This window comes from Leopardus geoffroyi, chromosome C1 (assembly GCF_018350155.1).
Source record: "Leopardus geoffroyi isolate Oge1 chromosome C1, O.geoffroyi_Oge1_pat1.0, whole genome shotgun sequence".
In the NCBI taxonomy this organism is placed as follows: Eukaryota; Metazoa; Chordata; class Mammalia; order Carnivora; family Felidae; genus Leopardus; species Leopardus geoffroyi.
In genome coordinates, this window is record NC_059328.1 from 192,647,611 (window position 1) to 192,665,615 (window position 18,005).

The 18,005-nt window shown below is 40.4% G+C and overlaps 1 protein-coding gene across 1 annotated transcript in view; it reads right to left on the bottom strand.

Moving 5' to 3' along the window:
• Positions 1-18,005, bottom strand: part of DYTN (dystrotelin) — a 52,437-nt gene that overhangs the window by 19,791 nt on the left and 14,641 nt on the right. The window contains exons 8-9 of the mRNA XM_045475135.1: positions 13,688-13,799; positions 11,841-11,989 (exon numbers count right to left, since the gene is read on the bottom strand). Of these exons, the coding sequence (XP_045331091.1) occupies positions 11,841-11,989; positions 13,688-13,799 (261 nt within the window). The remainder of the gene's footprint in view (positions 1-11,840; positions 11,990-13,687; positions 13,800-18,005) is intronic.

Here is an 18,005-nt window from a genome sequence, read left to right on the forward strand (position 1 = left end):
CTGGAAGATTTGGATTCTCTCAGGAAGACATGCAGAGAAATGAGAGCTTTAAATATTGGAAAGAGAGACCAAAATATCCTTTTGTCCCCAAACTGTATGATTGTTTACTTAAAAGCAAGAGATTCAAACTAAACCAGTATTTGAAATTATTAAGAGAGTGCAGAAAGCTTTCTCTTTATAAGAGAACTCTTCAAAAATCCATAACTTTCCAATATGCCATCATCAATAATTAAGAAAAAAGGTACGATGGGAAAGGCCTTTATTCAAAACAAGTACAACAAACGTAAAAGACCCAGGGTGTTCTCAGTGGGAAATGGAGAATGGTAAGAAGTAAGCTACATACAACCCTTACTGACAGATATATGCACCTCAGAATAGAGGTTTAATGCAAATCGAACCAAAATACGAATGACTAATTTGGCATATTACAAATGGTTTTAAAGTTTTTCTAGAAGAATAATTGTTTAATAACAGCTAACACTTTAAAAAATAAAAATAACAATGATGTCAGCAAGACAGCAGAGGAGGCGCTGGACCCTCCTATCTACCACCCGGCCCCAGACGCTGATTACACATCATGACAGTTCCACCTCTGCTGGGGGGAGTTAGGAAAGGGGCGGGTCATATATCCACATTCTGATTTTACGGCAGTTGCCGGGAGAATTGCCTATTTAAGTAAAAAAGTAGGAATAGGAGAATACCCTCACCTTCTAACATGCATCGAAATAATACCCAGGTAGACTTAAACCTTAACTGCCGAAAAAAGTCAAGCCATATTATGCCAAAAACAAACAAACAAACAAACCCCAAACAACAAAAAATCAAGCCCCGTTAAAGCAAACACAGCTGAAGGGTCGTTTGATTTTTTAACGCAGTAAATTTTCCAAGCATAAAACCGTGTAGGAAGTCAGAAAAGAAACGATTAACAATGTTTCCATAGAAATTAAAACTGTCTATATAGCGAGTCACATTCTAAATAAGACTAAAAGGAAATAACTATGAAGAAGGGTTGCCCATGGCTAAAATCTTAAAAGTTCAAATACATTAATGAAATAAACTGATGCATCAGGAAAACTGGTCAGAAGACACCGACAGAAGAGAAAATACAATTGCCTTCTACCTTAAGAAGAGATGGACATTAAAACAAATAAAAAAATACTCTGCTCATAAAACATTACCAAAATTTAAAATTAAGTAACAGTACTAGCAAGGATCAAGCCAGATGGCTACCTGAATTCGCTAGGAGTATAGTTTGGTGCATAGCTTCTAAATAGTCATTTCATAGCGAGTATGAAGAGTCTTGACAACATTCCCACCTCTCATTCTAGTGATTTCACTTTAAGAACATACCCCACTGAAACATTTAGGGAACCACGTACAAAGAATAAAGTACCAGGATTTCAATAGTAAAATATTAAAGTATGCAAAAATTGGAAATAACTCAAATATCCAATGACAGAAGAAGGGTTAAATAAATAATGCTACACCCACTTGAATAAACATTGCACGACAGTGTGTCTGAAGAGTTGTAATGGCAATGGGAAATGCTCACAACATAACCTACACTGATATGGAACTATGTAATCAATATGCTTTGCAGTATGATGTAAACTGTATTACAAGTATTTGCAGGGAAAGCAGTACACCAAAATATTAACACATTACTATTAAAATATTAATATCAGGAAAGAGTACACTTATCACGAGGAGCACTGAGTCATGTATAGAATTGTTGAATCACTGTATTGTTCACCTGAAACTAATATAACTCCGTATCTCACTATACTGGAATTAAAATAGAAAACTTAATTAAAAAATTAAAATATTACAATAGTGGCTCCATTGTGATTTGACTGCAGTTACAATTTTGTTCGTTGCCGGCTTTTCCAGGTTTTCTATCGTAAATACGTAACACTTTGTGATTGGGGATAAAAAGTGATTTCAAAAAATATTTTCTTTATCACATTCACATCTGAATAGAAATCCTGCTCTAAAGCAGAGATTTATAAGAGGTGTTAATAATATTTAACTATCAGCTATGACATCGAGGAGAGCCTTTTTAGAAAATGCATAATCAGATATTAAATTTAATATTCAAAAGAGCATTAAAGTAGCGTGACTTTTTTTTTTTTTCTGGGGCTTTTCTTTCCCCCAGGCAACTACCTAGGTGATAGAGAGGAGTTAGCCAATCATGGAAGTGGGGATTTTATTTCCCACCCTCCTTCTTGACAATCTAGAAAGGAGAATGCAGGGAAATTTAGCGATGGCTGTATCAACCCCCCCAGGTCATCCTGTGCAGGTCAGATACTAGGGGTTCTAAGCACCGGTGTGTGTTTACCGTGTCTATCAGAAAGAACATAAAATAGAGCCGATTAGTTTAAGGTCAGGCATATTCCATTTTATACAGTTCCACTTAGTTTAATCCTTTTATTCAAAAACTATTTTTAAAGCGTCTCACCATCTCGAGTTATTGCAGATAAGACAATTAAAAATAAAAGCAGGCTGCTCACAGATACTTCACATTTAATGAACAGATGAATATACAATCATTATTGACATTAACACGATTATTTCTACAGGATGTGATGAGAGCACAGGGAATGAAGTGATTATTCTGTGCTACACTTGATTATGTCTTTAAGCAATGGGACATTTGGGGAGAACCCGTAACTTCTTTGTCACATATGTTTGAGTGACACACTCTCTTCCTACCCCGTCTGAGATAATTTTGATACCTTTGGGTTGCTCCACACAATTTTTCAGTTCTCATACAAACATCAAATATATATTGGATTTATTTTGGGAAGAAAAATGACATCATTTTGTACACATTATTCTGCCACTTGCCCTTTTGGCTAATGTAGGATGATGAATGCCCTCTAGTATAATAGACACGTGCTTAGATTTGTTCATTTGAGCGGATTTATTATGTTCTGTTGGATGTCTGTTTCATGTGTGTTCCACCGGTTTTCTACTGGTGGACCCTTGGGTTGTTTCCGGTTTACTGCCCCACCCTCCAGTGCTGCAATGTGTGTCCTTATTTACTAGGTAGTGGTGCTTTTATTCCCATAAGATCATTCCCTTCAGTACTCAAACATGCTGTTATTTTTTCCATCATAACAAAACATTCTCTCCACTTCAGGCACGCTGACTCTTTGCTCCCTCTACTGTCACAGATCCTGGAAAGAATTTTCTTTGGTATCTTCAATTCCTCAGCCCCCATTCTCTCCTAAACTGCCTCTAGTCTGATTTTTGCTACTACCACTGTCCTACGCTGCTCTTTTTGAGGTCAGTGATGCTCTCATTGCAAAATCCAAAGGTCAATTCTTGCTTGCCCTAGTAGCAGCATTGGACAGAGGAGACCACGCCTTCCTCCTTGAAACACTTTGCCTACCTTCCAGGATGCCTCATTTTCTTCGTTTTCCTCCTAGATCATGCATCTTTCTCGTCTCCCCTGCTGGCTTTTCTTCTGCTCTCCAACTTTGTAATGGGGACTGCTGCAGGGCTCAATCTGCTATCCACCTTTTTTCTGTCTATACTCTTCCTTGGCGATCTCATAGATGTCATGGCTTGAAGAGCCATCTGTGTTGGCAACTCCCAATTTGCACCTCCAGGAGGCTTGCCCCCAAATTCCAGACCATGAATGGGCAACTGCCTAGTCGACATCTCTGCATGGGTGCCTGAGATATCTCAATCTTAACCTATCTCAAACTGAACTCCTGACCATCCTCCCCCAAAACCTGCTCCAAAAACAGCCTCCCTATTTCACATGATAGCTACTTTCTCCTGTTACTTACTATAGCATCACCATGACCATATAGTTTAGTATGACCATAAGATCTGAGGATGAGAATATAAATTCTCTTAACTGATCCAAGCATATAAGGAAATCTAATATGTAGCAAAGTTGGCAATGTAATTCAGTGGGGGGAAAGATAGCAAAATTGGCACGCATCTGAAAGAAAGCAAAGTCAGACCCTTGCTAAAATAAATTCCAAATGGACTCAAATGTAAATTCAAAATTGAAAAGAGGAACACTGGAAGAACATTTAGGAAATTATGATACGACCTTGCTTCTGCTTTTGCCCCAACCCTTGCATCCCGTTGGTCTGTTTTCAGCGTGTCAGTTCTGCCAAAGTGGCCTCTTTGCTGTTCTTTGGACCTGCCATGCACACTTCCACTTCCGGCTACTTGTCTGCTCAATTTGCAGGGCTTTTCTTACACGCCTGTAGGATTCACTCCCTCACCTCCTTCAAGGCATTGTTCAAATGTGACTTTTCACAGACGTCCACTATTTAAATGTGCTACCAATTCCTCCTCTAAGTCTTGGCATCTCTCACCTGCTTCTTCTTTTTTCTTTTATTTTAGTATTTATAACTTCTCATATACTATACAATTCAACTATATGCCTATTTTTCATTGTCTAGTCTCCCCACTAGAATGAAAGCTCTCTGAAAGCAGAGACAGCTCTTTGTCCCTCTTGTTCGCTGACGTATCCTAAGTGCCTAGAAGAGTGTTAGCTACAGGTTAATGGAATGAACAAACAAATGGAGATTTTTCAGCTTATTTTCTGAAAAGTCTGCAGCTACTTGTGTTCCTACTAAAGTTCAGAGCGCCTATTCTCTTCCATATTCGCCAGCACTGGGTGTGTTTATTCACTCACGCTTTGCTGTTCTGTTAGATACGATGATGGTAGCTCGTTGTTGCTTTAAAAAAAAATTTTTTTTTTAACGTTTATTTATTTTTGGGACAGAGAGAGACAGAGCATGAATGGGGGAGGGGCAGAGAGAGAGGGAGACACAGAATCGGAAACAGGCTCCAGGCTCTGAGCCATCAGCCCAGAGCCCGACGCGGGGCTCGAACTCACGGACCGCGAGATCGTGACCTGGCTGAAGTCGGACGCTTAACCGACTGCGCCACCCAGGCGCCCCAGCTCGTTGTTCCTTTAATTTGTAATTTAGCCACTAGTGACATTGAGAATATTTTGGGGTGTTTAATAGCCATTTGCAATACGTCTTCTGTGGTTGCCTATTTATATATTTGGTGTATTTTTCTCCTCACTCTCTTCCTCTTCCTCATTTTCCTCTTCCTCATTTCCCCTTCCCCTTCCTTCTCCTTCTTTTGGGTTTTTCTTATCAATTTGCAAGGGCTTTTCTGTTATATAGTTTGTCTTATTAGTGAAAATATCTTTCTAAATTTATCTTTTGATTTTCTTTATATCATCTACCACAGGAAAATATTTAAGTGTGCATGTTATCATGGATATCTGTGTATTATTATTTTTTAAAGTTTATTTGTTTATTTTGAGGGAGAGAGAGAGTGAGCAGGGGGCGGGGAGAGAGAGAATCCAAGCAGCCTCCACACTCAGCACAGAGCCCAATGTGGGGCTTGAGCTCATGACTGTGAGATCATGACCTGAGCTGAAATCAAGAGTCGGATGCTTAACCAACTGAGCCACCCAGGTGCCCCTATATCTGCCTATTATGACTGCACAATGCTTTGTTTTTCTGTCTTTCTTAGGACGATCTCTTCCAACGCTAAGTTTAATATTTTTATTTTAAATTAAAATTGTTTTTACATTTATATATTAAAGATTTGAATATTAATTCATTTTTGAGAGAGAGAGAGAGACAGAGTGCGAGCAAGGGAGGGGCACAGAGAGAGGGCAACACAGAATCTGAAGCAGGCTCCCGACTCTGAGCTGTCAATACAGAGCCCAATGCGGGTTTCCGACCCATGAGATCATGACCTTAATCGACTGAGACACCAGGAGCCCTTTTTTTATTACACATTTTTTTAATGTTTATTTATTTTTGAGAGAGAGATAGAGAGAGACAGAGCGTAAGAGGGGGAAGGGCAGAGAGAGAGGGAGACACAGAGAGTTGTTTTTACATTTAAACAATTTGGAATTTGTTTTAGTTTATAGGATGAAATAAGGGCCAGTTTGCTTTCTTGCAGATGGATAGCCAACTACGCATCCTTTTTGGGGGAATCAAAACATCATCTTTATCATATATTAGGTTCCCATTTATGCTTGAATCAATAATTAAATTGTATATCTTATCCTCATATCTACATGTTCATTCTTTTTTTATACATAGTGGTTCTATAGCAAGTTTTAATATCTGTTGAAAAACATCCCTTCCCACTATTCTTCAATTTTATAATTTAAAATGTTCTGGTACAATTTATTATTTCAAAATGCCTTCAAAATCATTTTATCGTATTTAAAAAAACATTGTGATTCGTATTTAAAAAAACATTGTGATTCTACTTGGAAATGGATTTAATTTAAATACAGTCAGGTCTCATTAATGATGGCCATTCTGTTTTACACAGTCACTGTGAACCTGACTTAATGCAGACTGACCCATCGCTCCAAGGGGAAATACAGGGTTAGAGGTTCTTGCTGGTCTCTGGGCAGATCATTTCCGTCATTCACTCAATATATAACTTTGTTTTATGTGTGTCTCTGTTTTTTTTTTTTAATTTTTTTGTAATGTTTATTTATTTTAGAGACAGAGAGACAGAGCACCACTGGGGGAGGGGCACAGAGCGGGAGACAGAGTCTGAAGCAAGCTCCAGGCTCTGAGCTGTCAGCACAGAGCCCGACGCGGGGCTCAAACTCACAGACCGTGAGATCGTGACCTGAGCCGAAGTCGGACACCCCACCTACTGAGCCACCCGGGCACCCCTGTGTGTCTCTGTTTATGGACACCTCATTCAATACATGTTGTTGATTTCTTTACATTGAACTTATGGTCAATAGCACTATAATGCATGCCCGCACAAAGGTTTAAGCCCATTTTCTTGTTAAGGCACATATGTCATAGCCTTCTTGCCCTTAGGAACAGCATACAACATTGCAGCACAATGAGGGCAATTTGCAACAGGGAAACCACCAAAAAAAACGCACAAAAAATATGCAAAGGATGTGTTTACGGTATAAAAACTGAAACAAAAAGGCAGAGTGACTCTCAGTTTGACCTCAGCCGTGCATTAGGCAACTCAAATTTGTTGCCACTCCGTGCATGTCTGCAAATGACCAGGAAAACGTTTTGATTTTAGGGTTATAAATAAATTTTCGTAAGTGCATTCAAAAATTTCATAACTACAAATAATGAGGATCAACTATATTAATTTTCAGAGCATGTGCAATTCTCATGCTACAGTCTTCTCCTTCATGAATTTGGTATGTTTCCCCCCTTTTCAGGTCTTATTTTCTGCACTCTGAAATATTATAGTTTTTTAACGTGGCTTTTGTATCTTTTTTGCTAAGCTTTTTTCCCCTAGTTTCTCTTTAAAATAATTTTTACAGGTACTGTAAATGGGATTTTAACAAAATTTCTAGCTGGCTATTGTTATCATAGTACAGAGCTATTAATTTGTGCATATATGTTTTATTTCCCCCACTCAAAGCCTATTAATTCTAATAGTTTTTGCTAGAGTTACTTAAGATTTCTTGGAGATTTACAATCATATTAGCTGCAAATGAAAGAAATTTTGTCTGTTTCACTGTTTTACTTTTTTTATTATATATGTAAGAACTTCCCAAAATGTTTAATAACAGTGATGATATTTGGCACCTGGCTTTCGGTTACGTTTTTTGTAAGTGAAAATAATCTCAATGTAAACCATTATATTTGCAGTGAGTGAATTCACATTAAAAGGGAGGAGGCTCATTACCTTGCAGAATATTTGCTGAACCAATGAATGAATTTTTAGTACTATCACTTGGCAAAATCATTAATCTCTTAGATAATGATCAGTACTAATATGTCAACAGGTATCAGCGATGTGTTTCTGCCTATTGTCACATTGTTAAATAATAATATTCCTCATCATTTCTCCTAGATCAGCCACTGATCAGAACTTCTGAACTCATTAATATCTAAGCTAAACTGAAAATTATTACACAAGAATTTTACTTTGGGGAACACTTACTGTACTCGGGTAGACAGAGTAGAACACATTGACTTTTAAAAAACCTTTAGCTTTGCATAGCGCTTGCAATTTCCGTCCCTCCTCTTATCTCCACTGATACTACTCAGAGTAGGAGGGACAGGTTATTTTTATTATCAAGTGAAGAAACTGAGTCATAGAAACATGAAGTGATTTCCCCAAAGCCACACAGTTGACTGAGGACAAAGCTCAATCACTTCACTACCTTCTCCCAACACTGTGTAATCACTCTTGTGAGACTTTCTCAAGCTCCATTCTTAAAACAGCTCCAGGCTCTGAGCTGTCAGCACAGAGCCCGATACGGGACTTGAACCCACAAACCATGAGATTATGACCTGAGCCGATGTTGGACACTCAACTGACTGAGCCACCCAGGTGCTCCTCTCATGCTCCCTTCTTTTTAAAAAAATTTTTTTTTCAATGTTTATTTATTTTTGGGACAGAGAGAGACAGAGTATGAACGGGGGAGGGGCAGAAAGAGAGGGAGACACAGAATCGGAAACAGGCTCCAGGCTCTGAGCCATCAGCCCAGAGCCTGACGCGGGGCTCGAACTCACGGACCATGAGATCGTGACCTGGCTGAAGTCAGACGCTTAACCGACTGCGCCACCCAGGCGCCCCTCTCATGCTCCCTTCTAAAAGAGTTCATGACCTATCTTATTACCCCCATCAATTCCTTCATCAAACATCCATCCTTGTATTATTCAGTCCATCAGCCAATCATTCAACAGACATTTATTGAGCATTTATCAAATGCAGACATTGATCCAAAATCTGGAAATACAGCTGGAAACAATAAAAGGTTCTCCACCCCCACCCCTGAGCTCACATTATAGCAAACAAACAAAAAATAAAAGCAAAATATATAGGATGTCAGGTGCTGATGAAATGCTCTGAAATAAAATAAAGCAAGAGAGGCAGATTGGAGTGCCAGTGACAGGGACGACGGGGTTGAAATGGTAAGTGATCAAGAATGGCCTTATGGATGAGATGACATATGAGCAAAGACTTCTGTGGGTCTTTAGGAGTGAGGGGTACCAATTCCTTAAGGCAAAGGTTTAAGTCTTCAGAGGGTGGGTACCTGGCTTAGTCTTGTGGGGAACATGAAGATATGAGACAAAGATGAAACTGGAGAGGTGCTCAAGGGGCCCAAAATATGCAGAAATTTTCTAAATCATTACAGTTTTTAAGGGTAATACCTTTTTTTAAATGTCCATTTATTTTTGAGACAGAGAGAGTGTGTGAGCAGGGGAGGGACAGAGAAAGGGAGACCCAGAAACCAAAGCAGGCTCCAGGCTCTGAGCTGCCAGCACAGAGCCTGACGCGGAGCTCGAACTTGAGAACTGCGAGATCACGACCTGAGCCGGAGTTGGATACTTAACCGACTGAGCCACCCAGGTGGTTATTACAACTTTTAGTTTTTAGCTTAAAATCAATGGGAGGATACTGGAGGGATGTCAGACGTGGGAGTTTAGGGGATACGGGCACATGAGGAATGCCATCAAATTTGTGCTTTTAAAACATCAGTCTGGCTTTAGCAGCCAAAAGAAATAGAATTAAGAGTATGGATCTCTGTGTTCTAACTATGAGAACGTAGGAATTTAGACAAGATCTCAAGTGTATAATAAATCCAGATGACTAACCAACACATTGTATTGTTCCTTTGCCTGGGAAAAGTGAAATCTGTCTTGAAGAAGACAGATGAATTGGCACCTGATATCTCTGTGCTTATTTTAAAATTCTTTGTACTATATTAAAGATACACATCCAGATACTCAAATTCTCTAACTTTAAAGATATATTGATGCAGCCTGTTAGGTAAGTGTGACACAGGCATAATAAATGGCATCTAATTGCACTGTCAACATGTAGTTTTTCCTTTAAAGGAAAGAACTATAAAACGTATTTAGATTGGAAAGTGACAAAATGACCCTAGAAATAGGGTCTGGCATTGAGATAGAAATATGCTGGTGGGTGTCTGAGAAAACATTTGAAGATTACAAAAAAAAGTTAATAAATTAATACCAGTCTGATTTAAATTGATCTCCTCTACTCTCTGTAGGTAAAATTAATAATTCTGGGTTTTTTTCTCCCAAAATTTTGATGATCATAAGCCCATGGAAACAGTATCTCTTTCTTTTGCTTTCTACAATTTTACATTTTGAGATGGTTACTTCCAAAATTAACATCACAACGACTTTTTTAAAAATTTTGTTTTTAACAATATATCCAACATGGGGCTCAAATTCACATCCTCCAAGATCAACAGTTACATGCTCCACCAACCGAGCCAGCCAAGTGCCCCCATCACAAAGACTTTTTAAAAAAAAAATTTTTTTTAACGTTTATTTATTTTTGAGAGACAGAGAGAGACAGAGCATGAGTGGGGGAGGGGCAGAGAGAGAGGGAGACAGAATCCGAAGCAGGCTCCAGGCTCTGAGCTGTCAGCACAGAGCCCTGCATGGGGCTCGAACCCATGAACCGTGAGATCATGACCTGAGCCCAGGTTGAACGCTTAACCGACTGAGCCACACACGTGCCCTCACAAAAACTTTTTAAAGTCATCTTTAAGCTGGTGATCTTTAGGTAAGTGATAGGTGACCTCATATATCAGTAGTGCTGGGCAAGCTTTGAGATAACTCTCTGGAGCACAATTCGGTACTCTGAATTTTAAGGGTTAACAAAATTCAGAACTTTTGATCCAATGATTTTATTTGAGCAAATTTATCATAATAAAATATTTAAACTATAGGCAGATGCATGTATAAGGATGTTGACTACAGAATTTTGATGGGGCAAAATTTGAAAATAACCAAAATGTTTAATGATATCAGGTTGTTTATGAATTATGATACTTCCTTATAAGGATGAAAGTGAGGCCATTAAAAATAATATTTTGGAAACTAATGATAGGGGAAATACTCTCCATTTAATGTAGATGAAAAGAAGAATCAAAAATTGTATCTACAGGGGCACCCAGATAGCTCAGTTGGTTCAGTGTCCAACTCTTGATTTCAGCTCAGGTCATGATTTCACAGTTCATGGGATCGAGCTGAGCATCGGGCTCTGCGATGACAGCATGGAGCCTGTTTGGGATTCTCTCTTTCCCTCTCTCTGCTTCTTCCCTACGTGTTCTCTCTCTCTTTTTTTTTTTTTTAATTTTTTTTTCAACGTTTATTTATTTATTTTTTGGGACAGAGAGAGACAGAGCATGAACGGGGGAGGGGCAGAGAGAGAGAGACACACAGAATCGGAAACAGGCTCCAGGCTCTGAGCCATCAGCCCAGAGCCTGACGCAGGGCTCGAACTCACGGACGGCGAGATCGTGACCTGGCTGAAGTCGGACGCTTAACCGACTGCGCCACCCAGGCGCCCCTCTACATGCTCTCTCTTAATTAATTAATTAATTAAACTTAAACAAGTCGTATCCACAGCATAATTCCTGTTTTGGTAATACTAAAATGTGACTGGTACTCATCTGTGCGTGATGGGATTCTGAGTGTTTTTCTTTCCCTTTTTTAATAAAAATAAAGTATTAATTCTAAATTAGGCTTTTGAAAGCAAACCAACAAAACTAGGGTTAAGAAGCAAAGTTGTTAAAAGGCTCCTGGGTTTGATGCCTTTAAAATGTCAGGATGGGCCATTTAGAAGTACTTTTGCCTCTTGTTCTACTTCAAAATTAAAGATCATTTTTGGAGGGGAAACACATCTTAAGCACACTCTCACCCCCAGGTCGTGCCTTCTTTATGGTCAGCATTATGAAAGCAGCTGTGTGTGTGTGTGTGTGTGTGTGCTGTGCTATGCTGTGCCGGCTGCATAACTGAGTCCCCAGGCTCCTGAGGGGCTGCCCTACAGGACCATCACTCATGGACACTCACCTGGCCTCTGCGTGGTCAGCCATGTTCTTTGGGGTCACCTGGTCCAGGAGCCACCGCCTTCTTAAAGCTTCTTTTCTCCCACAGCGCCCTTGGAGCAGGTTGTTTCTGAGGGTCCTGAGGAGGAATTTTGTATTCTCCTTTGCTGACATCTGCTGGAATAGCCAACAATAAAGGGGCGCTTATGTGTCTAAATGTGGTCTTTTTTCCTTACTTGAGTGGACTGGCCACCATGAAAGTTTTTGGAATTATTTCATTCACTTTTATGTCCTTAGAAAAATCATGTTACTTCCTTACTACATGAATTTCTTTGCATTCTGTCTACTTGTCCATGCAGTGTAAGTTTCTAAATTAAAGATCACTCAACTTACACAAATAGCCTCTCTTCCTTAGAGCAATCCAGTAACCTGGAAGGCTGAATCTAGAAGGTGTATGAAACAGGGCTAGGTCCAGGGCTGCTAACATTTGGGGTGTGGATTCCTTTCCACACTGGATGGTCACTCGTGGATTTATCTACAGAAAAGTAGCTCGTACAATTAATTCTATACAAAATATCAGTGGATTCCACCTGAAGTCCACCCATCAACCCCACGTTAAGAACTGCCAAAAGGAACAAAGCAACGAGGGATTTTATGCAAAGATTTTCAGCTCTTGAAATCTGAAGTGTAATAACAAAGTGACCACATGGTGTCAGTCTAACCTCAAGAAGCCCTATATCTCCCCAGGCCAACAAGTAACCCAGCATCTGGGTTATTTAAGTTTCATAAAACAATACCCACTGGAATTCTTTGGCAAGATCCAAGCACTTGACTTTTGTGGACCATTCATGTTAAAGAGAGAACAAGAGAAAGCTGTCCTCCGTAAGGCTAGCTAATCAACATCTCTCACCATTGCCGTGTGACAAAATCTATATGGTGAAATGGATTTGTAGGAACTTAGCGATGAGAAGAAAGTGTTCTTTCTGGGCAAATGAAAATGCTCCTTGCTTAAAATTAACTATCCTCTTTCTCTTGTCTCTTCAAAAGCCCTGAATTCTCTTGCTGAGTAGATTTTCTTAAAAAAAAAAACAACAACAAAATATTTGAAAGGCAGCTGTGAAGTCTCAGTTTAATATTCTTTCAGTCAAAACCGAGGTGGCAATTTTTCTCTTTCACTTTTCCTACAGCAAAAATACTGGAAGTTTAGGGCTCAGGATAAGACATGCTAAAAGAAAAGTTTTCCCCAGAGGCACTAGGAACTAGAAGCCTAGTTTTGTCATTTTTACCGAATCAAAGCCTTTTCTTTGAGTCCACTCCCAATGCTGCTCCCCTCTTATTCCTCAGATATTGTCTGCAATATAGTGTGTTATCAGTGGCTTCGTACTGAGTGTTGTTTGGCCTTTTCTTGTCCCTAATAGGTTTTAATAAAATCTATGATGTAAAAAAAAATTTGTAGATTTATATTGAGAGATATATTGAGAGATATTTAAGGTTGAATTTGCCATTTCCCTAGACTTTTGTTTTTTAAGTTTATTTATTTATTTTGAGAAAGACAGAAACAGCGCAAGTGGGGGAGGGGGCAGAGAGACAGAGAGAGAGAGGAGAGAGAATCCCAAGCAGGCTCTGCACCGTCAGCACAGAGCCGGATGGGGGGCCCGAATTCACCAAAACCCGAAAGATCATGATCTGAACCGAAATTAAGAATCGGACACTTGACTGACTGACCCACCCAGGCATCCCACCCCTTCCTTACTCTTAAACATTATCGTGAACGAAAGGAGCAGAATCTGTGGTTTTACTGGAGGCAAAGTTTGTGAACTGCTGTCGCCGGTACCGATTCATGAATGGCTGGTATTTTGCACTAGATGTTACCTGGACGCAATGCTCAAACACAGGAGGGGCCTTCTGGGGGGACCTGCTGTGAAGACCAGATAAGAAACACGCCTGGCAGATGTCAAAGTCGAGACACTTCAGACAGCGGTATCTGTCAATTAAAACGGAAGTAAGGCTAACGTGGCAACTAGCTCATGAGCTCAGAAAATAACGTTCAGGTGGAGAATGGGTACCCCAGAACATACAGGAGATATGTTGGGAGTTCTCCCAAACTTTGTAGGGACGTTAAGTGACTCTGACATGTTATTTTTAATTGAAGAAATCTTCTTTTGATAAGATTTTTTTTTGATATGATTTTTTTTTTTATAATACAGCATGACACTAACATCGTTTTATCCAACAAACTGTAGTAGAGAAGTCTGATTCATGCCCCCGCAGATATACTGAACACTTTCTACAGGCAGGCTACTGTGTACTACGACCCTGAAGACAGAGCCCTAAGTCTGAAGCCACATTTTGTATGGTGGCATTCAAATCTTTTGAATTTAGTCGCCAAGTTACAAGAAACAAAACAAAACAAAACAAAACAAAACAAAACCAAAAACCAAACACCCGGAGATTTCAGTACATTCTGACTTTTGACTTCTCTTGAGGAATTTCAAGACATGATAATATTGGACCTGTGTTCCTGCATGGTACTGGGGAAAATAAAGCCATAGATAAAGAATTTAAAAGCAACTTTTGTGATTTTTCTAGAACTCTGTCTGTAGGAAAGAAACGCAGTGGACGAGGGTCGTTCCTTCAGCTGGAGTGTGGGGGAGCGACCACCACACCCAAGCTTCTTAACACATCAACACTGCAGTCCTTCTTTTATGAACAGTCACACCCTTAAATCTCCCATGGTCAGCAGGAGAGGAGGGTATCTTGAGACCCGTGCGAAGGAGGGGTGTTTCATAATATGGTGATATCAGGGAGGGCTGGTAAGGCCTCATAGTTACGATTTAGTGACTTTTGACGATATTTGAGTGGAATCATAGTGTTTGTCAAAGATTGGGGATCTATACTTTTTTTTTCTGATATTTTAATTCTCTTCTCCAAACACAGTGTAGGTGGCATAAAAGCTCTGTCTTCTTCATCAATGACAATAATAGGTGAGGGCAAAGTGACAGCTACTCCTTCTAGACTGGAGATAACAGTCTCCAGCTCACCACAGTCCCTACCTGGCCAACTTCTCACATGTAGACTACGTGCCTAGCTCCTGTAAACATTTGAGTTTTCAACCCCTCCCTTGAAAGTTACAGAAAAAGAAATATGACCAGACCCCTGTGCTCTTCAAATTTCATGTCTTGCTGCAGAGAGATGATAGGGAAGCTTGTGGTCCTAACTGGAAAAGTTAAGCAATATGTGATTATGCACCAAATGTGAGGGATAGAAGGCAAGTGCTGTAGGAGGGAGAGAGGGGGAGACCCCTGTGGGCTGCGAGGTCAGAAAAGTTTTCATGGAGGAAGTGTGCCATTGGGCTCCAGATCAACGCGGATGAAGTTCCAGATAGAAAGGAGTGGGGTAAGGAGGCCAGCGCCAAAGAAGGAGGGTTTAGAGCACATCGAATCTATCAGACCCACTGGTTATTCTGAAGAACAGAGGAATCAAAACTTGGAGTGCCCCTGAGGCCAGATGGCAGAAGGTCTTCTGACCACAGTCCTTGGAAGGCAGAGCAGAAAAATGTAAGCTCCGTGAGACCAACCGTCAGCTGCCCTTGTTCACTGCCTAACCCTGACACCTCGTTCCATGATACAGTATTCATAAACAGCATCGAATGGCTAGAATAGTAGCCAAGGTAGCCAAAATAGTTCCAATGTTTTGGAACACTTACTAAGGGCAGGCACGTATACATGTGCATATGTACATGTATTGACATCTACATGTATTGACAGTTAATCCCCATGGAAGTTCTTTGAGGTAAGGCATTCTTTTTATTCTCATTTTTTCAGAGAAGGAAACTGAAGCAATCAGAATTTAAGCAACTTGCACACAGTTACACCACGTCTTGGTCAGAGGGGGAACTAGGCTTTGAGCCCAGGGATACCGCCTGAATGGACAGCCAGCTGTTTTCACCCCTGGAATAGACCACTGGTGCAGGAGGCTTGAATTTGGACACACACCCCACCATTACCAGTGACCTTGAAGTGGGAACTTCAGGTCAGATGCTTTGGAGGATACCTGGTGCACTGAACGTTTTCAGTGAACATGAGACGAAAGAAGTTAAGTGAATGACTTAGTTTCTTCACAAGAAGAATGGGACTGGTAAGCCCTGCCTTCTTGGCCTGGCAAGGTTTTTACAAAGCTTTGAAAATGATTCAACACGCAGAATTGGGAAGATAACTGCTGTTTGCGTGAAACGTATAACATGATATTTTATATAAAGATTATTTGATGAACCACCTGTACTGCCTACTTTATCAGCATTACATATGGCTGCAGTCGACTCATCGAGGACAATACACTGACCCTGACCTTGCATTAGTCCCTTTATGCTCAGAAGCTACCTACAGGTACATGAGAAAAGGCGTAGTTTTCTACACCTTTGTAGAAGGCATAGATCCATCCATCCCTGATGAGATGGATCTGTTGGTGCCTTTACCAAGAGAGAACCAAGTCTGGGTTTTCCCCCAATCTCATCCCAACCTTACATGGCTATTACAGAGCATAAATACGATACATTCTGCTAAAATATAACACTGGCTTATGAAAAGTCTCTGATCTTTTTACCTCCTCTTACTTTAGAAGGTTGAGCTTTTGCCTCTCCCTGTTACCTCCAGATCTGCCAACACTTCTGCTTTAAAATGACCTTCTTCATCTCACTAAAACTTGAAGCCGCGAGGCTATTGCTGGAGTTTATGAGAGCCAAAAGCACAAGCCTGAAGGCTGGGACAGTAAACATGCAATTTCTAATAGACTCAGAAGGTTATAGATAAAGTAAGTCTAGCACTCTGTTGGCTCCAGCTCTCCTTTTACTTCTAAAGAAACCGAGGTCCAGAGAGGTTAATGGCCTTGGGCAAGTTGCTCAGCCATCTGCATATATGAGAACTGTACATTGCCTCGGATGTTAGAAAGAAAGGTGGGTTGCACGGAGGCATTTCTAAGAGGAAGCTTAATTTCATTCTCAGTAGAAAGTGACGTAGTCTCAACTTTAGCGTATGGCCCTTTTTGCTTTCCGCCTTCGTATGACCTGAGCCAAACTCTTTGAGACTCCTTTGTAAAACAGGATTAATAACATCTGCATTGTGTTACACACAATAATTTAAAAGCATTTCGGTGTAAAAGTTGTGTTTTATATAACTGCAAAGTGAATTCTGCCCCTGGGGGGAGTGCAGGACATGTGGTAACCACTTAATTAATACTTATTTATTGGTTGCATATCACATGGTACATCATATTCATGTTCCTCCACTGTCCAATATAAAAGGAGTTTGTTTTTCACTGCAGTATGGAGATTTCTTTGGTTTGGTTTCCAACAGTCCTTCCCATTTATAGGTTTTATTGTTTAAAGTACAGTTAATCATGAATGAAATTTCACCATGTACTCGGAATTCTCTGCAAACCCAATTCATTTCGTTGGCAAAACTAAAACCTGATTTCCAGATTGGCCGGAGACCCAGCGGATGTAATTTATACCCACAGGGAGCATGCTTACTGTCTGGGCTAGTAAAGATCTGCAAGTATAGGATGAGAAGAGGAACAGAGTCCCCAAGTCCTCGCTCCTGCCCCTCTGGACACCCCTTTCTTTGACTTGTTTTTAGCCACTGGGTTTTCTCAGCAATTCAGTCCTACCCCCACCCCTTCAGCCCCTACCTGTGTTCATTCACCACGATAATGGCATCCCTGTGCTTGGCCTAGACCTGCCGCTTTCCTTCTTTCCTCCCCAAGTTTTCAACCACTTTAACTTCACTTCCTCATTGTTTTATTTACGGGAGACCAACAGCACCCTTTTTCCTAAGGTGGGGTTCCGACTTTCATCCTCAAAGCTTTGGAAAGATCTGAATGTCCAAACCTAGCCTCCAAATCTGCCCTTTCCTCCAGGCAGAGTGGAGACTTGGTGTGAGCTGCCCCCACAAAACCTGATTTTATTCCTTTGGATCCTGAGCCCTTATTCCCAGCTTTCTGCACTGGGAGGCAGTGTAGCATCATAGTCGCAAGGCAGAGACTCTGGATTCAGTCCGCCAGCATCTGCTACTTGCTAAGCATGTGCAAGTAAGTCATTTATCTTCTCTGCGAATTGGGCATAATAATGCCACCTTGGATAGGGGTTCTAACAAGTCCTTAAACGAAATGATCCACGTGAACCACTCAGCCTAAC